Source organism: Myodes glareolus, chromosome 18 (assembly GCF_982192425.1).
Source record: "Myodes glareolus chromosome 18, mMyoGla1.1, whole genome shotgun sequence".
Classification (NCBI taxonomy): domain Eukaryota; kingdom Metazoa; phylum Chordata; class Mammalia; order Rodentia; family Cricetidae; genus Myodes; species Myodes glareolus.
In genome coordinates, this window is record NC_142043.1 from 53642464 (window position 1) to 53659345 (window position 16882).

The window sequence follows — 16882 nt, forward strand, 5'->3', positions numbered from 1 at the left end:
CCTGAAAGATGTGGGTCATGATTCTAAGCGCAGTGCTTATCTTACCAGAGCACAAAGTCTGCCCCCGCCCCACTTCTACCCATCACCCTCCAACAAGCTAGGCAGAGCCTCTGGGCTGTCACTCAGTTTCAGCCCCCTACATCTGGGCGGGGTGTGGCTCCTCCTTAGCCACTCCCCACAGTAAGCAGTTTGAGCCGTGACAGTCTTGACCAAGGAACCCTTCTGGGAAAGCAGAAGGTTATATTTGAAATTGGGCATTATGCATGCGAGAAGATGAAGTATAATGGCTCGCTTCCCTCACAAGCAAATACATTTGCTTATGATTTTGATTTTTCTAAATACTCAGAAAAGCATATGACAAAGTACTTTAGCCTTGATGCTTCCTTTTTAAAACCCTAATAACAACGTCATGTGTTCCACACAAACAGACCACGTAATTTATTCGAGAAAATTAAAACCAGTAATCTAGTATTTTGGGTAAAGATTCCCCCCCCTTCTTCCTGTGCTTCAAAAACATTTTAAAAAAGGAAGAAAATTTGCATATGAAAACAAAGCCTTTAAAATGAATTACTATTCCAGAAAAAAATCAAGCTATGGTCCACAGAAGTCGCCATTTTTGGTTTTCTTCCTTAACTGATAAAAAACAGAGCAATTCAGGGCATCTTCAGGGTTGGACAAGAAGGAAAATGTGGCCCTCAGAAGAACCGTTTGCCCAGGAGAACACAGGCGTTTCCTTGGCATCATCTTCAACAGTAACTTAATCTATAAATCTCAGCAAGAAATGTTGAAAGCAGCCACATTTCACAAGCTTTGCTGAGTTTGAGACATCTACATAGCAACAGCCTCGTGATGGGAAAACACGCAGGCTTTTTATATTGGTAATCATCTGTAACATGAGCAATTAAGTACAGTACTAATGGACTATGGCCAGGAGCCTGGTACTAATATTAAAAACTGACAGAGATGAATAGGTTTAGAAGCAAAACCAGGCTGACAAAGACATTTTTATGAAGTGCTTGGACCTATTTGATTTAAACCAATCAGAGACAAGTTTGGACGAGTAGGGCCCTTAGCGACAGCAAGGCCTTCACAGCCATTGTACAGGCTCTGCCTGTGCCTTAAATAAAAACACCCATTGATTCATTTCCACAGCCCGCACTTTTATTATTGCGCTCATTAATAAACCCAAAGTGCCCAACTAATAAGATACAAGTAACATTTAATGAGGAACTGGTGAGGCTTTTTTTTTCCTTGTAGTAAAACAAAAACATTTACTGGAATCACAAACCACACTGCATAAAAAATACATCAGTAGATAATGCGATGTAGATCACTTGTTCCTCTATCATCTTCTAGAAGAGTAAAGTGGGAGGGAGGGGCTGGGAAAACCACAACTCTCCATGTCAGAAGGAAAAGAGTAAGAAGCCACGGGAAAGTGGCTGTGGAGATGGCTCGGCAAGCATGGGGACCCGAGTTCGAAATCTAGTGCTCACATAAAACTCAGGGATTGCAGAGCACTAATGACCTCAACGCTATGGGTCAGCGACAGTCAGATCCTTGGAACTGACTGGCTAGCCAGCTGAGCCAGAGGAATGAGAAGATCCTATCTCTAAGAATAAGGTAGGGGGCAGTGAGATGGCTTGGCAGGTAAAGGCACGACTTGCCATCAACCTCGATGACCTTGATTCAAATCCCAAAAGTTGTCCTCTGACCTACACACACACACACACACACACACACACACACACAGTGATCTATATAGAGAGACAGACATGTGAGAGAGAGAGAGAGAGAGAGAGAGAGAGAGAGAGAGAGAAGAGGAAGAGGAAGAGGAAGAGGAAGAGGAAGAGAAGAAGAAGAAGAAGAAGAAGAAGAAGAAGAAGAAGAAGAAGAAGAAGAAGAAGAAGAAGAAGAAGAAGAAGAAGAAGAAGAAGAAGAAGAAGACAGAAGTAGGAGTGGAAAGGTTCTGGTGGTTTTGACTCAGCTCTGGAAGGCTTTAGAAATCCACCACAAAGTTCTGACCTCTCTCAACTTCCCAGGCTTTCTTGAAAATGGTGGCCATTTTCTCTATGGCCAAACAGCCAGTGACTAACAAGAATGAATGAACATGACCGTATGGCTTTAGCAAGAGGCCAGCCTCTTCTTTGGTCCAAGCCTCTGTCCTTAGTGTCATCTGTCCTCTGGGGAATCAGTTAAAGAGCAGACATTCAAAGCAGTATGTCCCAGCCTCTTTCCCATGCTATGGCCCTTGGGGTTATTGGTGATTCCTTAAAGGGCACTGTCCTGCTTTACTTTCTATTGCTGTGATAAAACCATGACCCAAAAGCAATGTGGGGAGGAAAGGATGTATTTGCCTTGCTCATTCAGATCCCAGTCCGTCATTGAGGGAACTCAAGGCAGGAACTGGGAAGCAGGAACTGGGAAGCAGGAACTGCCGCAGAGGCAGGGAGGAAGGCAGCTTACAGGCATGCTCCGTGTAACTGGCTCATTAACCATTTTTATACGGAAACTCCCACCCAGGGGTGGGCACCCCCACAGCCTGGGCCTTCCACATCAGTCACTAACAAAGAATAACCCCCACAGATCTGCCCACAGACAATCCAACGAAGGCGGTTCCTCAAAAGAGACCTCCTCGTCCCAGATAACTGGCTGTGTCAAGTTGCCAGAAGACAACCATGATTGGGTTCAAAGAGAGGGCATTGATGTATGCAGAGTCTACATTAAAAGCCAGATCTTCAAATACTGGTAGCTAACTATTATTTTTTAATTAAAACATTTTATTGATTACTAACTGTTTATGACAATTTTTGTATCTGAGCACAAGTCCAGAGCAGTCTAGATAGCAAAAGGCTCCTACTGAAGAAAGGCCACGTGCCTGCAATCAGTGCGGACCAGGCACAGGCTACCCTGGCCTGCAGGCTCTGCACCCCCCTGCAGGTGTGGCCAGACACAGCTCAGAACTTCCTGTGGTAGGACTCCCTTGTGCCACTGGACTCTGACTTCCAACTCCGATTCTCCCCTCCAGTGCTATGCTGGCTGGTGTTATCATGTGGAAGCTTAAATGGCATGCATGTCCCTTTCGTCTGCTATCTTCCAGATGGGATCCTGGGAATGAGAGCAAGGCAGAAAAGACCTCTCTCCTTGTCTTCCTGGATGTCGTTGTCACCCACAACCCTTGATTCTAGACCCTTCCCCCCCCCTTTTTTTTCCAACAGTACCAGAAGCCCTTGGACATGGACAGGCAGTCTCGAGGTTCCCAGAGCTCCTCCCTGAGGTCAAAGAGTAAAAGCGCTGTTTGGGTGGCTCCCCCTTAACTCCACCTCTGCCAGCCACACTCCTGAAACTTGTGGGTGGAGCCATCAGGACCTCGCTCTACTCCCGTCCCAGGGAACCTGTAGGGTGTCCTCGGTGCTGCGTGCCAGCCCTTGAAGCCATCCCCGACAGTGAATTCTCTGAAATTCATCAGAGAATTCATCAATGAAAACTCAACGTGACTTTTAGTCTACTCCCGGCAACCCTCACTCAAACACTGACCGGAGACGTTCTAGAATGGGAAGACTATACTATGCCTCTTGGAAAAGGTAATCCAGGGGGAGATCAGATCTTTACGGAATGTCTACACTTCTACGAATTCAGAATGAAAAGAAGTTTAAAACACCCCTTCATAATAGGTTGTAGTTGCTAGGCCTTTCCAAGCTGCCAGTTGGCATCATTTGGAAATCTCCTCTTAGAAATGACAGATTATTAAACGAAGTACATTGCCTTTGGAATTACTTTCAACTCTGTGGCTACTCTTGCAAAGCCTCTTGAGTAACACACACACACACACACACACACACACACACACACACACACGAGGATTGGAGACCTAGCGTAGCACATAAGAGTACCAGCTGCTCTTCCAGAGGACCTGGGTTTAGTTCCCAGCACCCATATGGTAACTTTTATTACTGTCTATAACTCCAGTTCCAGGGGATCCAACTCCATCTTCTGGCCTCTACAGGCTCCTCCTGTACACAACTAAGAGGCAAAATTCTCATGCACATCATTAAAGAAAAATGAAACACACACACATACACACACACACACACAATTTAATACTTCTCTCCCTCCCAGTTTTTATCTACTTTTGACTGTGTGATGCCTTGTAAAATTCACTTAATTATGGTGTTCAGTTTTCAAGAAGGTGAGCAGGCTGCGGCTCTGTGGCTCCTTTAGGCAATTTTATTTGTCACTGGGTCCTTTTAAGATTAATGGTTCAGGCGCTGGGAACTTTTGAAGCAGAGAAAAGTGTATTTTTATGTTTCTAAGGCCATGATTTGATTAGAGGTTCCTAAACCAAAGATAAGTAGGTTACAGGAGACTCCAGGACTGTGGGCGGAGCCCTCGCCTGGGGAGGCATTGTATTGGGGGTCAGCTGCCCAGTACAATGGGTAACAAGAATGTGTGGGCTTTGGTGTTAAGAACTGAGAGAAATCACAGTCACATTTATATTAAAAAAAAAAAACAGTGCTACCAAGAGTGGTAATTTGAACATCTATTATTGATGTTTAAGAATTCTTCTGGATTCCAACAGGGCCAAGGCAGTCTCTTGAGAATACTCTGGGGGAAATTTTCATGAGGTACTAAACCCAACTCAATTTACTCCTATTATTCGGAAACAAGCATTCTAGCTTTGGTGGGCTGACCACTTAGTTAAGTGAGATACAGATAATCCCAGGCCTGAACGTCAAGGAAACGTGGTGAACATGTTACTGTATGTGGAGAGTCATGAAGGATGCTGTGTACCACCCACAGTGGGTGTCATGGACTTTGGGTAAAGATGGCTGGTCTGGAGAAGAGTAATCAGCAAAATGAATATTAGCATTTTAACTTTGGGCCAGCATTTTAATTGCCCTGTTTAGCTTACTCGGTGTAGCTTGACTTCAGTGTATGTAATAGGTATGATTAAAACACATGCGAAACCTTCATCTGGCCTCTATATAACATGTATGGGTGTGTATGCATACATAAAGACACACACATGCACACACAGACATGCATGCACGTACACACACACACGTATACACACACATGTACACACACACACACACACACACACACACACACACAGAGTCTTCTCTAGTTGAACTCTCCTGTTCTAGATTTGAAGTCAGGGAGCTTTCTTGGGCAGATACACCTTTCCTTACTTATGTCCTTTCGTCAGGGTATTTTATGACAGCCACGGGGAAGGAAGGAAACGACAACAGACCAATAGAGGAAGAATTCCTAGTTGTCCTCTGGCTTTTACCAATGATACATATGTGTGCACACTTCTTCACACAGACAGAAGTGTACACACATTATCGAGCCCCTCCCCACCTCTACAGGGCAGTACCAGCTGTAAGGAAGCTGGTACAACCTAAACATTTAGTATGGACCTGAAGGATAAAGCAAACGCCATTTGTGAATTTGCTGCCAGTAGGCACACTGTCTTTATCACACAGTGTCCATGGGGGAGTAGGAGAGGATAGGACAGGACAGACGGAACACGGCTACTATCCACAAAGCCTTCTACAAAGCCTTCCACAAAGGCTCTGCTAATCTTTCTTGGTTACATCATTGGTACTTTTCTGAAACAGGTAGAGATTATTAGAAAACCAAGCTATGCAGACTTCAGCTTGAAATTGCCTTGATTGAAAGAAAGGGTATCTATAAGTGAAAAAAAAAAAACCTTACAACAAGGTAAACACACGGACATTCTCTCCGGCAGTGCCGTTGTGCTGAGGAATGCCTGCTTCCCAGGGCTCCGTCATGGCAACATTTCCCATCTTTGTTTTCCAGAAGGCAAAAGATCTCATGGTAAATGAGACTCCTGAGAACACCCCAGAAATCCACACTCATTGGGGGGGGGGGCATTAGCCAGACAGGTGGCCAAGAGACAAACCCTAAGTAAAGGCACATCTAATTTTAGTCTGGGTAACCAGAGAACATGCTATGGAAAGGAGGCTGCCAGGGCGGGGGAGGGACTTTCTGCCTTCCCAAATGTCTTTGAGACTTCCCCTAGCTTGTCTTTGTCCAGCATCGTCTTCTAATGAACACGGTGTCATTAGGCAAGGACGTTTGCGGGAGAGGGCCTCTTACCTTTCGTAGTGTCTGCGTGTGCAGGTGGCCGCGCTCGTGCTCCCCGGGTTCCCGCCTAGCTCGTCATAAACATGCTTCCATTGGCGGCGGGCTGTTATCTGGAAAGACCGCAACGAGAGATTCAATCTAGCATCGTGGGGGAGCTGTAGCACCAGGCTCATATATAGGCAACATTCAGAAGAAAACAGACTGCTCTGGACAGCAAGAAACAGAAGCTCCAGGGAGCTTAGGGGGCGAGATGGGTGGGGGGGAGACAATGGCTTTCAAACAAGATCTCTCATTTAACAATTTTAAAAAAGGGGGGGCTTCCGACTTTTGGTGCTGTTTGCTTTGCTTTGCTAACTTCATCTAAGGCACACTCCCACCCCCCAGCTATTCATACAGCTGTTTGCCTCCAAGGTCCCAAACACACACCCTATCCCTTTATGCTATGTGATACAATACAAAATAAAGTCCCAGTTCAACTGAACCGTATGCTAGCTCAGTGGCTTAAATGGGTTGCTGTGGCCACTGCCTGAAGCTAGTGGAGGCCGAGGGCCAGCCACACTACTTAAAGAAAATATGTTTTCATCAAACATGTTTATGCATCTTCCGATTCTTTGAACCGTACAATGTACTTCCTGCTTAAAAAAAAACCACTAATAAAATGACCATATAGATTAATGAAAGTGATCAGATTGGTAGAAGAATGTATAATCATCTCTGCTTCTTCCCATCACTCAAGCAAGTCCTGGGTCTGCAGTTGTACCTATTGAATCTGTTTTTATTCACACTGAGCCGGGAAATGGGATATTAACCGAATCCCGCGGAAGGGAACATATTCCAAAGGTGAAATGCTCATTGTGCACACGATTTGAGTTGGGGGAGAAGAAACAGAGCAAGCAATATCCTGCTCTCTACAGCATGGTCTTTTAAACTTTTAATTCTAAAATTTTACTGTTGTCCAAAGATTAAGGTATTGCGAAATAACAATTTTGGAGGTGGGGGGAAGGAATCACACAGCTTGCCCACGACACCTACCCTGCCTAGCGTTCCTCTGAAAATAGGACCGGACAAGTTCTGAAGTCCATGTGGACATTGCTTAACAGGGTTTAGGAAGGACGCTGTTATCGATGTGTGGAAGACAGGGTGCTGGGGAGGTGCCAGAGCGGTTTAATAGAAACAGGGCAGAAGGCTTCTTTTAAAAAATACCACTGTCAACGGAGGTCACAGGGAGGGACTGTTCAGTGCTACTTTACCGATACATGCTACGTTACCAATCCTAATTAAGGAAGAGGGGGTAATAGCAAAATGGCGCCTTTGCCATGTTTAATAAAAGACAACCTCCTTTTCCTTAAACCCTGCTATGGGCTAAGTAAGGCCCCTAGACAATGTGAAGTCTTACACTGCCCAATTTCTCAGGAAGTCATCTTAATCATTTGATTTCAATATACAGGGCCACCTAGTACACATGGCAGCAGGGACAATAATGTAAAATCCTCTTGTGTGTAGCTCGGTTTAGAGTCAAATTTCTCTCCTGACACTGCAAACACAGTAATTATTACATGTCTAATCACAATCTCCATCCAGTTTGGAAATGATACCATCTTGAGCTGATCTATTCTGAGGCTGTCAATTCCCATCCATCCCCACCCCCAAAAGGCAAAATCCCTCTCCTCAAAAGCGCCTGGTACCGAGGCCCCTCATTTGGATGACGAGAGGGCACAGGACACGGGACCACAGTAACAGCCTTCCCGTAGTCCTGTCAGCAGCAGTTCGCACTCTGGTCATCTGCCCCAACTGCCTCTTACATTTTATAGTCAACAGTTTGCGCCTCTATTGAGCCCTTGCCATGTCTTCAGAGCCAGGCGTCGGGATCTCAATCATAGGGAAAGGGACTGAGTTTTAAGATGGAGGCGAAACTTGTCTAGAGACCAGCGGCACAAGGAGGAGTAAACCCAGATCCATACAGTGGCCTTCTGGTACCAAGAGCCAATGTCTCTGTACTGTTATCAAAGTGACCGCCCATCAGGACGATTTGAGAGACAACCTATGCTGGGGATGAAGGCTTTTCCTAGGTCCTCAGCCTTTGGGTTTGGGTCAGCAACAATCTAAAGGTGATGCAAACAGTTCTTTCTGATTTTTCACTCTCTCACATACTAAAGTTAAATGGTTCCATCTGGGTTGACCCTTTGTCTCTCTAGGCAGAATGGAGGGGCTGTGCTGCTGTTCTCACTGCTGAGTCATTTTGGGGGGGTGGGGCTGTTATTTCCCAAGGGACTCATTTAAGATGCTGGGGATTCAGGACGTGGCCATCTACCCAGGCCACATCCCATTTTAGGACAGCACTGGGTAGAGAGCGTGATGGAGGTAGAAGGGGGGAAGAGGGCAGAGGACAGAGGAGATCAGGGGTGGATAAGGCATTGAAGCTTCCTAACTTAATGGGTAGCATGAGTCCAGACACCACAAAGGGTAATCAGGAGGAGACTACACCCCAGTGCAAGACGCAATCTGGATACACACGACAACCTCACGCTGGGGACGGCTGAGAATCACTTCTTTCTCTAGTGTAGGTACAGGCGTAAGAACTCAGAAAGGGACACCACCACACCCATTCAACTCAGTAGGCATTCATGGCTTTCACATGTGGGTTTCCAAGGTGATCTCTGGAGCCCAGGTGCTATTTTGGAGGTATATAAAAAGGAGTTCTTTGTGTGGTCATTTGTCTGAGAAAACAGGGCTAGTGAGTGGAAGAAAAGCGATCCCTTCCTCAGTTCTATTGATGAAACTATCCTGTTGTTTCAAAAATATTTGAGGAGGGATTATAGAGACATAGCTCAGTCAGTAAAATACTTGCCCATAAGCATGAGGACCCAAGTTTCTTCTTTAGAATGTCGTCCATGGACAAAACTATGGGTGGGGGATTTTATGCCTGTAACTCCAGCACTGGCGAGGTAGAGATGGGTGGATCTGGCGGTTGGGAGGTTCACTGGCCAGCCAGTCTAATCTACTTGATAATACCAAGGCCAATGAGAGACAACGTCTCAAAAACAGAACAACAACCACAAGACTGCCCCGTCCCCAGCCCGCAAAAGAAAAACTAAAACAAAAACCAGTGACAGCCAGTCATCTGGACATGATGCGGCCATTGCATTCACTTGTGAGTTTACAGCAGCTCTGGTGCCTGCACAAGACCCACGCAGGGCGAAGCCAACATGCTCAGTTGGCATTCAGCAGGCATTTATTGGACACAGCAAGTAACAAAACAAAATTCACTACCAGAAAAACAAAGAAATCAAAAAACAAAATAAAACACACACACACACACACACACACACAAAGAAGACGTGAAGTAGGGAGAGAGACATGATGGAAGTGGGGAGCTGGGGGTGGTCCATCAAGTATGTTGCTTATATGTCTTAGTTTGTGAAACAGTAAATCATAGATATTCTCATTGTAAAAAAGGTAGAGGGCACCTGAGGAAATACACCTAAGGTGTTTTATACACACACACGCACACACACACACACACACACACACACACACACACACACAGAGAGAGAGAGAGAGAGAGAGAGAGAGAGAAATGTACTTACACAAATACACACATGTACATACACGCACAGACACAGAGAAAAGTACTCACAATTACACATGCAAACACATGTGTACTTACACAATTACATACACATACACACACAGAAATGTACCGACACAATCACACACATATACACACAAAGAAATGTAGTCACACAATTAAACACACACACACACACACACACACCGGTTTTGGGACAGTCACTTTTTAAGGCACAAGTCCTGTAGCCTTTCATTTCTCTACGTTTTAGGTCACGGGGATGACATCATGCTGGCACCCGGGGCTCTAGTGAAGACGACAGAATCAGAAGCTTTTTGGATGTGAGTTTTCCCAGTGACTTAAGCCTGGGACGTCAGCACAAAGTCCAGGAATGCACGTGCTTGCCCCTCGCCTTGCTCAGGCTGCCTGAGAAGCAGAGTTCTGTGTGGACACCTTGAGGGCGGGCTGAAATCAAGAAGGATGACGTTTTTATTCCTGGTAGTACTCCAGGAACTGAAGCCATTCAAAACGACATGACGTCATCCTTGGCCTGGACAGTTCAGAAGGAAAGCCGAAGGCTTTGTATGTCCAGAATGCTAAGCATAGAGTCAGAGGATGTCTTCAAATTGATGTCAGAGCCAGAACCTGATGTCAAAGCATAATCCGACAGGAAGACAAGGAACTTCTCTCAGATGAAGACATCATGCAGCTGCCTTATTGGTGGGGCTGGGGAGCACTAATTTCCTGGTACCACCTTCTGTTCTGGGGTAACATTCCCTCAACATGCACTGTGCTAATACTACTGTCTCTCGGAATACTGTTCTGGGCTTTCTATCAGGTGGTCAGCCACGGTGAAATCATCTTAACAGACTCTAACTGATGTCCTGTCTCATATTTCAAATACTTCTCTAGTGGTAACTGTTTGCCCAGACACACGGGAAGGATCCTAGCTCGGGGACCAAGCTTTATTCTTTTCTGCCTCTTAAGGGGGAGATCTACGGTCTAATATATCTGGGAGGAGAGAGGTAGGCAGAAGTCTGCAAAGAGTGTAGCATTACTAGCAACCAATCAAAACACTCTGGATGCAGTGTTTTAAGGAATCAGATCTGTTAGATACATGTATGATGCTAAACATAGATACAGTTAACGATCTCTGCACCTGAAAGTGGAGAGACACGAGATCTGCTTCCAGCAGAGGCAGGAGAGCCCGAGAAAAGTGTGCACTCTTCAGTCAGTGCTAAAGCCTTCAAATGAAACCCCTGCTCCACTTAAAAAAAAAGATTCAACTAGAGGATTGTGAAGAGCCGAAATGAAATAATCCATAATCCAAAATCCAAGCCAGAAATTTTGGAATAGTTTGCAGCCACAAACGAGAGCAAGCCAAGTAAGAGGATCTTGTTCCCAGCCAGTGAGGTCCAGAGCGCTGGCTTCAACCAGGCACATAGTAACACATCTCCAAACTTTATGCTTGAGCTGTCCTGGTCCTGAGTATTTGCGTTATCTAGATTTTTTTCAACCTTTCTCCTGAATTCTTGCATTTTTCCCCCTCAAGAACCAGACATAATCTCAGGTGGTAACTGGTTTGTTGCTAGGAAACATCAGTATTTGGACATGTATATGGGGTAATAACTTGATGGGGCTAGGGAATGTATCTGAGTGATCCAGTACTTGCCTGCATTCATGAGCCATGACTGCAGGCAAACAAGAAACCAGCTCAAAGACCAATTTCTAATCTTTGATATTTGAGTTTGATTGAGGACATAGTTGAAGCCAAATGCCACTAGGAACAGTACTAGACCAGGTGTGGGCGGGAAGGTGATGTCAGCAAAAGCGAGGTCATTGGGTAATTCTTTTCACACTAAATCACTCCTAATACAAAGCAAATCTTCTAGATATATGAGCAACTGCTAGGATTGGAAGACACAAGAGACAGCAGTTTATAATTCCCTTTCCTCCTACCTATACTAGGTGGAGACAGAGCTAACTGTACTGGGGATTGCCAGGGGCAGTAAGCCAGAATCTGAAAGATACTATTATGGGGATCGCCAGCAAACTAAACTCTGAAGACCACCATGATAGTCTCATAAGACTCCTTTTTCCTTCAAACATAAACTGGAACAGAGCAAGGAAGAATCCTTTTCCATACAAAGGTCAAGTCAGGAAAAAAAATTAATCTGTCCAGGCACTACGATTTCCTTTACTCAAAATGGAAACGGCTCTAAGCTGCACTCAAAATTTATCAGCACATTCCCCAGCATGAAAAGAAAATGCTTAGTCAGAAATGCTGTGCTGTTCTTGAGCAGAGGGAAAACTAACATTCTAGAATGTTCCAGACTACAAAGCTAAATCCTCCCTAAAGATCTAAATTCCATCAGTCAAAATACTCTGGGGGTGGGGGTGGGGTGGGATTTATTGTGTATCTAGGAGTGGCTAAAGCTTAGATGGAGGGTGTTAGAAACAAAGTTAAGTGCCAACAGGGTCATAGGTAGCCAGAAACAGGGAGCTAGGAAGAGACGAAGGGAGGAATGGAGAAAGGAGGGGAAAGAGGGAAGGAGGGAGGGAGGGAGACCCAATTTCTTTAAAAATTCTGTTCATAAGAAGATGGAGGGAAGGTAACAATCAAGTCTTCCGTATTTCCTCCAGAATATGCATCTCCCACAAATGCTACTTAAACGTAAGGGTTTGAGCTGAAGGCAGTTGAGAACAAATGGATAAAAAAAGTCCACCCGCCTCATCCACTTGTATTGGTACAGAGTTCCCATGGATAAGTTAGTTTCCACAGTACCAGAGAGAGACGAGCAACTCATCCCTAGAGATGGGATGTCATCTTTGTGTGTGTGTGTGGGGGGGGGGGGGGTTGAGACAGGGCTTCTCCATAGCTTTGGAGCCTATCCTGGAACTAGCTCTTGTAGACCAGGCTGACCTCGACCTCACAGAGATCCACCTGCCTCTGCCTCCTGAGTGTTGGGATTAAAGGCATGCACCTCCATGGCCCGGCAGGACGATATTATTTAAGCTCGCTCCCTTCCGCAGCCTACTAAACCATCCCCAGTCACAGCATCCAAGACCCTTTTTCGTGTGGTCTCCTTTCCTTGCCTTCATCTATCAAGAATCCTCTTCTCAGCCCTTGTCCTCAGTCACTAGCCACTCTAAGTTGCCTGACCTCTCCCTATACGAGTTTATTCTACCTCCGGACTGAAATTCTCTCCTTAAGGAAAGCTGTGATCATTTGTAGCTGGATCCAAAACATCACCCACAACTCCAGGTCATCCCATAACATCCCAAATCCAACTCATCTATCTGCAGATCATCTCAGCACTTCTGAGCCATGAAGTCTCCTTCCCTGGTTTCCACAGGGCGTGGCTCGTTGTTTCTACAGGGCAATGGTTTTCTGACTTTTCACTCGTAATTTAGTGGCTGACACCCTTGAAAGTCGGTACTTTCAGGATCCGGATGGCTAGCTTAAATCTTTCCTTCCTCCCGTGCTGTCTAATATATGTCTCATATAAATATATAGATATATATTATATACCAGTAAATATAATATATATTCATATATACACACATCACACATACACACACACCAGTAAATATAATATATGATACACACACACACACACACACACACACACACACACCAGTAAATAAACGGTCAGGTGATTTGCTGATTTATGGTCACTCATTCATTCAATAAATGAACAAATTTTATTCCCCCAGAAGTACTGCAAATGCCCCCAAATTTGTCGGAAGTTTCTTCTGCATGCTCTACACCAACGTGGTGTCTTGTAAAGACACAAAAGACATGAAAACAAGAAGCACCAGCTCTGGGAAAACCGCTCATGGCAGGAAGCCCCAGAGTTTGAAAACGACATTTCATAACACTGAGCAAACATCATGTAACCAACCGCGGTCACAGTTCATAAAAGCGCGGCCTCGTAGTCCTCATGCTGAAAGATCAGCTTACAAGACCAGCTTCAGAAGGTGACTCCCGAGCTGATGGGACTAAGTTTCCATCTTTTCACACAGAGGAGTGCTATAATTAGCTCAAGAGTCTGCAGAAGCCTGAGCTAGCTGTAACTGTGGCAAGGAGTCCATCTCCTAATCCATCAGCAGATTTAGCCAAGAATATTTCTTTTCGCCCAGGCTACTTTTATAAAAGCCAATCTCTCAAGCAAATTTGCATCTGTGAAATGAATATTTTATGTGTGTTCACGTGCTAGGTTTCTTTATAAACATATCTGCTCCCATCCACTAGGCAATTTGCCAGTCCACATACTCACATCACTTTTTAGGCAGAATTCCTAGCAGATATCTCTATGGTAAATACCAGGGTATCTGACTCAAATAGCACTTCCTGTGTTTTCCTGTGCCCTGACTCTGACATCACACCATCTCGCAGTTTGAGAAACACTAGGAGTTTGGGGTAAGAGAAATATCATTTTCTTGACTTGGTGTCTGTTGCTGTCATTTTACTGCAGTACAGAGGTCTCTCGGATTACTCCTTAAGGGAAGAAAAGAAATAATTTCCCACTCCATTGCCAAAGGAACTATACGACTTAATCTGATCATCGTGTGGGAGAGAAAACATTTTTCAGTGACGCCATCTTCCTATGTCAATTAATTTTATTACAGATGTCGTCTCTCTGTGCTACGTTAATGCAGATCTCTCTTTTTTTTATTTTGTTTTCCCATTTCAAGATCTTAATCTCACTAACATTTTATTGGCTCAGAAATACACGCTGTAAAAATCCATGGCCATCAAATTTTCCCGTGGGCTAAAAATAACTCACTCCTGTCAGTTAGAATTAGCTGATAAAGAACGTCAGAGCCCGTTCTGAATAAATTTGATAACTTCCTGTTTATGTAGCAGTGACCCTTGTCTAATAAAGCCTCTTTGCCCTACAATGAGAGAAGGCCCTGCTGTATTCTATTCCTTAATGGCCAATCCTGATTACTTCTGAAAGCCTTTAATACATTTCCCATATTAGACATGAACAGATGTCAGGTAGGTTGCCAAGGGAGATTTCTTTTATGCAATCTTGGCTTGTTGTACAATAATAGCCCTTTCTCAACATGGGAAAAAATTACAGACCCAACTAATTTCCCTGACAGGGGAGAGTTACATATGTTTTCCACTTGTAGTTTTTACGACAAGTTTACGGTTTTGCCAAACCTGGAACTAATTGGGACCATTTCCAAAACTGGCCCAATAAACCCCCCCCACCGCCACCACAGTGGAAGAGCCATTGGGAAAGACAGCCAATGAGGGCTTGCTTTTGAGTTTCCTCCATTTTGGCCAGAGACAGGGCAGGGAGAGGGGAGTCAGATTGTGAAATTATTTCGTTTAAGTTGCTTAAACACTTACTGTTTCATATCCTCCCAGTTTTTGAGCAGCTTGAAACATAGTCCAAAGGTTAACTGTTAGAGGGACAATAAGTATTTAGATAAGCATTGCATTAACACATTGCCAAGAAATGTCAATTCAAACATTTTGTTTTGTTTTTCAACGAGAAAGAGAAAGAAAACAAAAAAAAAAAAAAAAAAACCAACCGTACCCCAGAGACCTAAATCCCTAGGAAACAACTCCACCGAAGGGCGTTCAACAGTCTAGGATCTACTATATTTACTAATATTTACTTGGAAATATTTCCTGAGGATGGTTACAGGACTACAGAGACAGCTGAACTTGAAGGATAAACAGCGTAATGTTGTTTGTACCATCGCCCACAAGGGAAGAGAACACACTGGAAGGCCCTTGGGAGAGTGTGTGGGAATTCAGGACGGGGTGGGTCTCGTGCCAGTCTCAGAAAGAAACCCTTGATGGGATGGTAGCGCCTCCTTCAGATCAGATTTCTCTGTGATCAATCAACAGTCACTTTTATACACAATTACCTCCTGGGACTGTTAGATAGCGAGGCTATAGTAATAAAGGATCACACTGTAGTTTTGCCAACATGTGGCTGGCACGTGAGTAGAGAACACACAGGTCACATGCCAAGGCATGAGTAATACAGAGTAAGGGAAGAGAGTCGTTCACAGAGGGATGGAGCCACAGCTCCCTGAGCTCCCTAACAGTGCCTGTGTAATACCTGTGGGATACTAAGAAAAAAAAGTATATTTTTCCTTAACAGATCCTGTGTATAGAGTTCACGTGTTTATGCTGTCAAATCCTGTGTATAAAGTTCACGTGTTTATGTCAAGAAGTTCTGCTTAGTCAGTATTGAGAGATTTTGTTATTGCTCATTTTGTGCCAGATACCTCGGCGTGTGAGGATACCGGGTATCAAGGAATCCTCTGGTAAGGGAAATGAACAGAATGGGAATTAAACAATCAAAAAAGGCTCTTGAGCACAACATGTTTGCGAGGCCACGCTGAACCTTGTACTCTTCCAAGGCCATCAAGAGCCTGCCTCGGCCTTGGTCTCCGCTGAATGGCTGATAATGGGACAGAGCTCTTCACAGAACATTGATTTTACTTCCATTCCAAGCAGCCCGTTTCCAGACAGTGTGATCATCTGTCGTTATGTAAGTTTATAATGGCTGCGAGTTGTGCTCTTGCAATCAGTGCCAATTGCTATTAGCCATGTAAATTGTTCTGTAAAGCATACAGGTTTGCCGGTCTTCATCAGAATGGCACATGGTTTTAATCGAGGGAGATGCATTTGGGGGAAATACTATTACAAGCCAGAGGGGCTCATGGCTTTGGGCACCAGTCAGTTCAGACAGAGTAAAATATATATCTGGCTGTGAACTCAGGGGCAGGATCTGGGATTTTTCCTCTCTTTTTCAGTGAGATTCTTCTCAAGCTACGAGTTTCTTCTCTTGTGCACACAAAAACACCTAGATGCACAGCTACCTCAAAGTTGCTCCAAACTGGGACTTCCCTTCAGTGGACTGATTTCATGTTTACTGTGAATTCAGATTTTTTAAAAAAAAGAAAAGAAAAAAGAAAGCCAAGTTTAGGACTAAGGGAGTGTTTTGTTTTGTTTTTTCTCTGTGGCTGTTATGTCCACTTTTAAAGGCTTTCCTCTTAGAAGCTGTCTCCGAACAGGCAACATCTGGGCCTGATAAGGCTACATCATCATCATTATCTCATAAGAAAGGAGTTACAGACACTCCAGATTGACAAAACAGAAAACTAGAAGCTTTCAACACATCTATTTCCAGGCCTCATCCTCGGAGTCCTGCCTATAAATATCCCCGC

General features: G+C 44.5%; 1 protein-coding gene across 1 annotated transcript in view; it reads right to left on the reverse strand.

Annotated features, from left to right (window-relative positions):
• Arid5b (AT-rich interaction domain 5B) overlaps positions 1 to 16882 on the reverse strand; it is a 176250-nt gene that overhangs the window by 19109 nt on the left and 140259 nt on the right. The window contains 2 exon segments of the mRNA XM_048451570.3: positions 6124 to 6221; positions 15045 to 15097. Coding sequence (XP_048307527.2) covers positions 6124 to 6221; positions 15045 to 15097 — 151 coding nt within the window.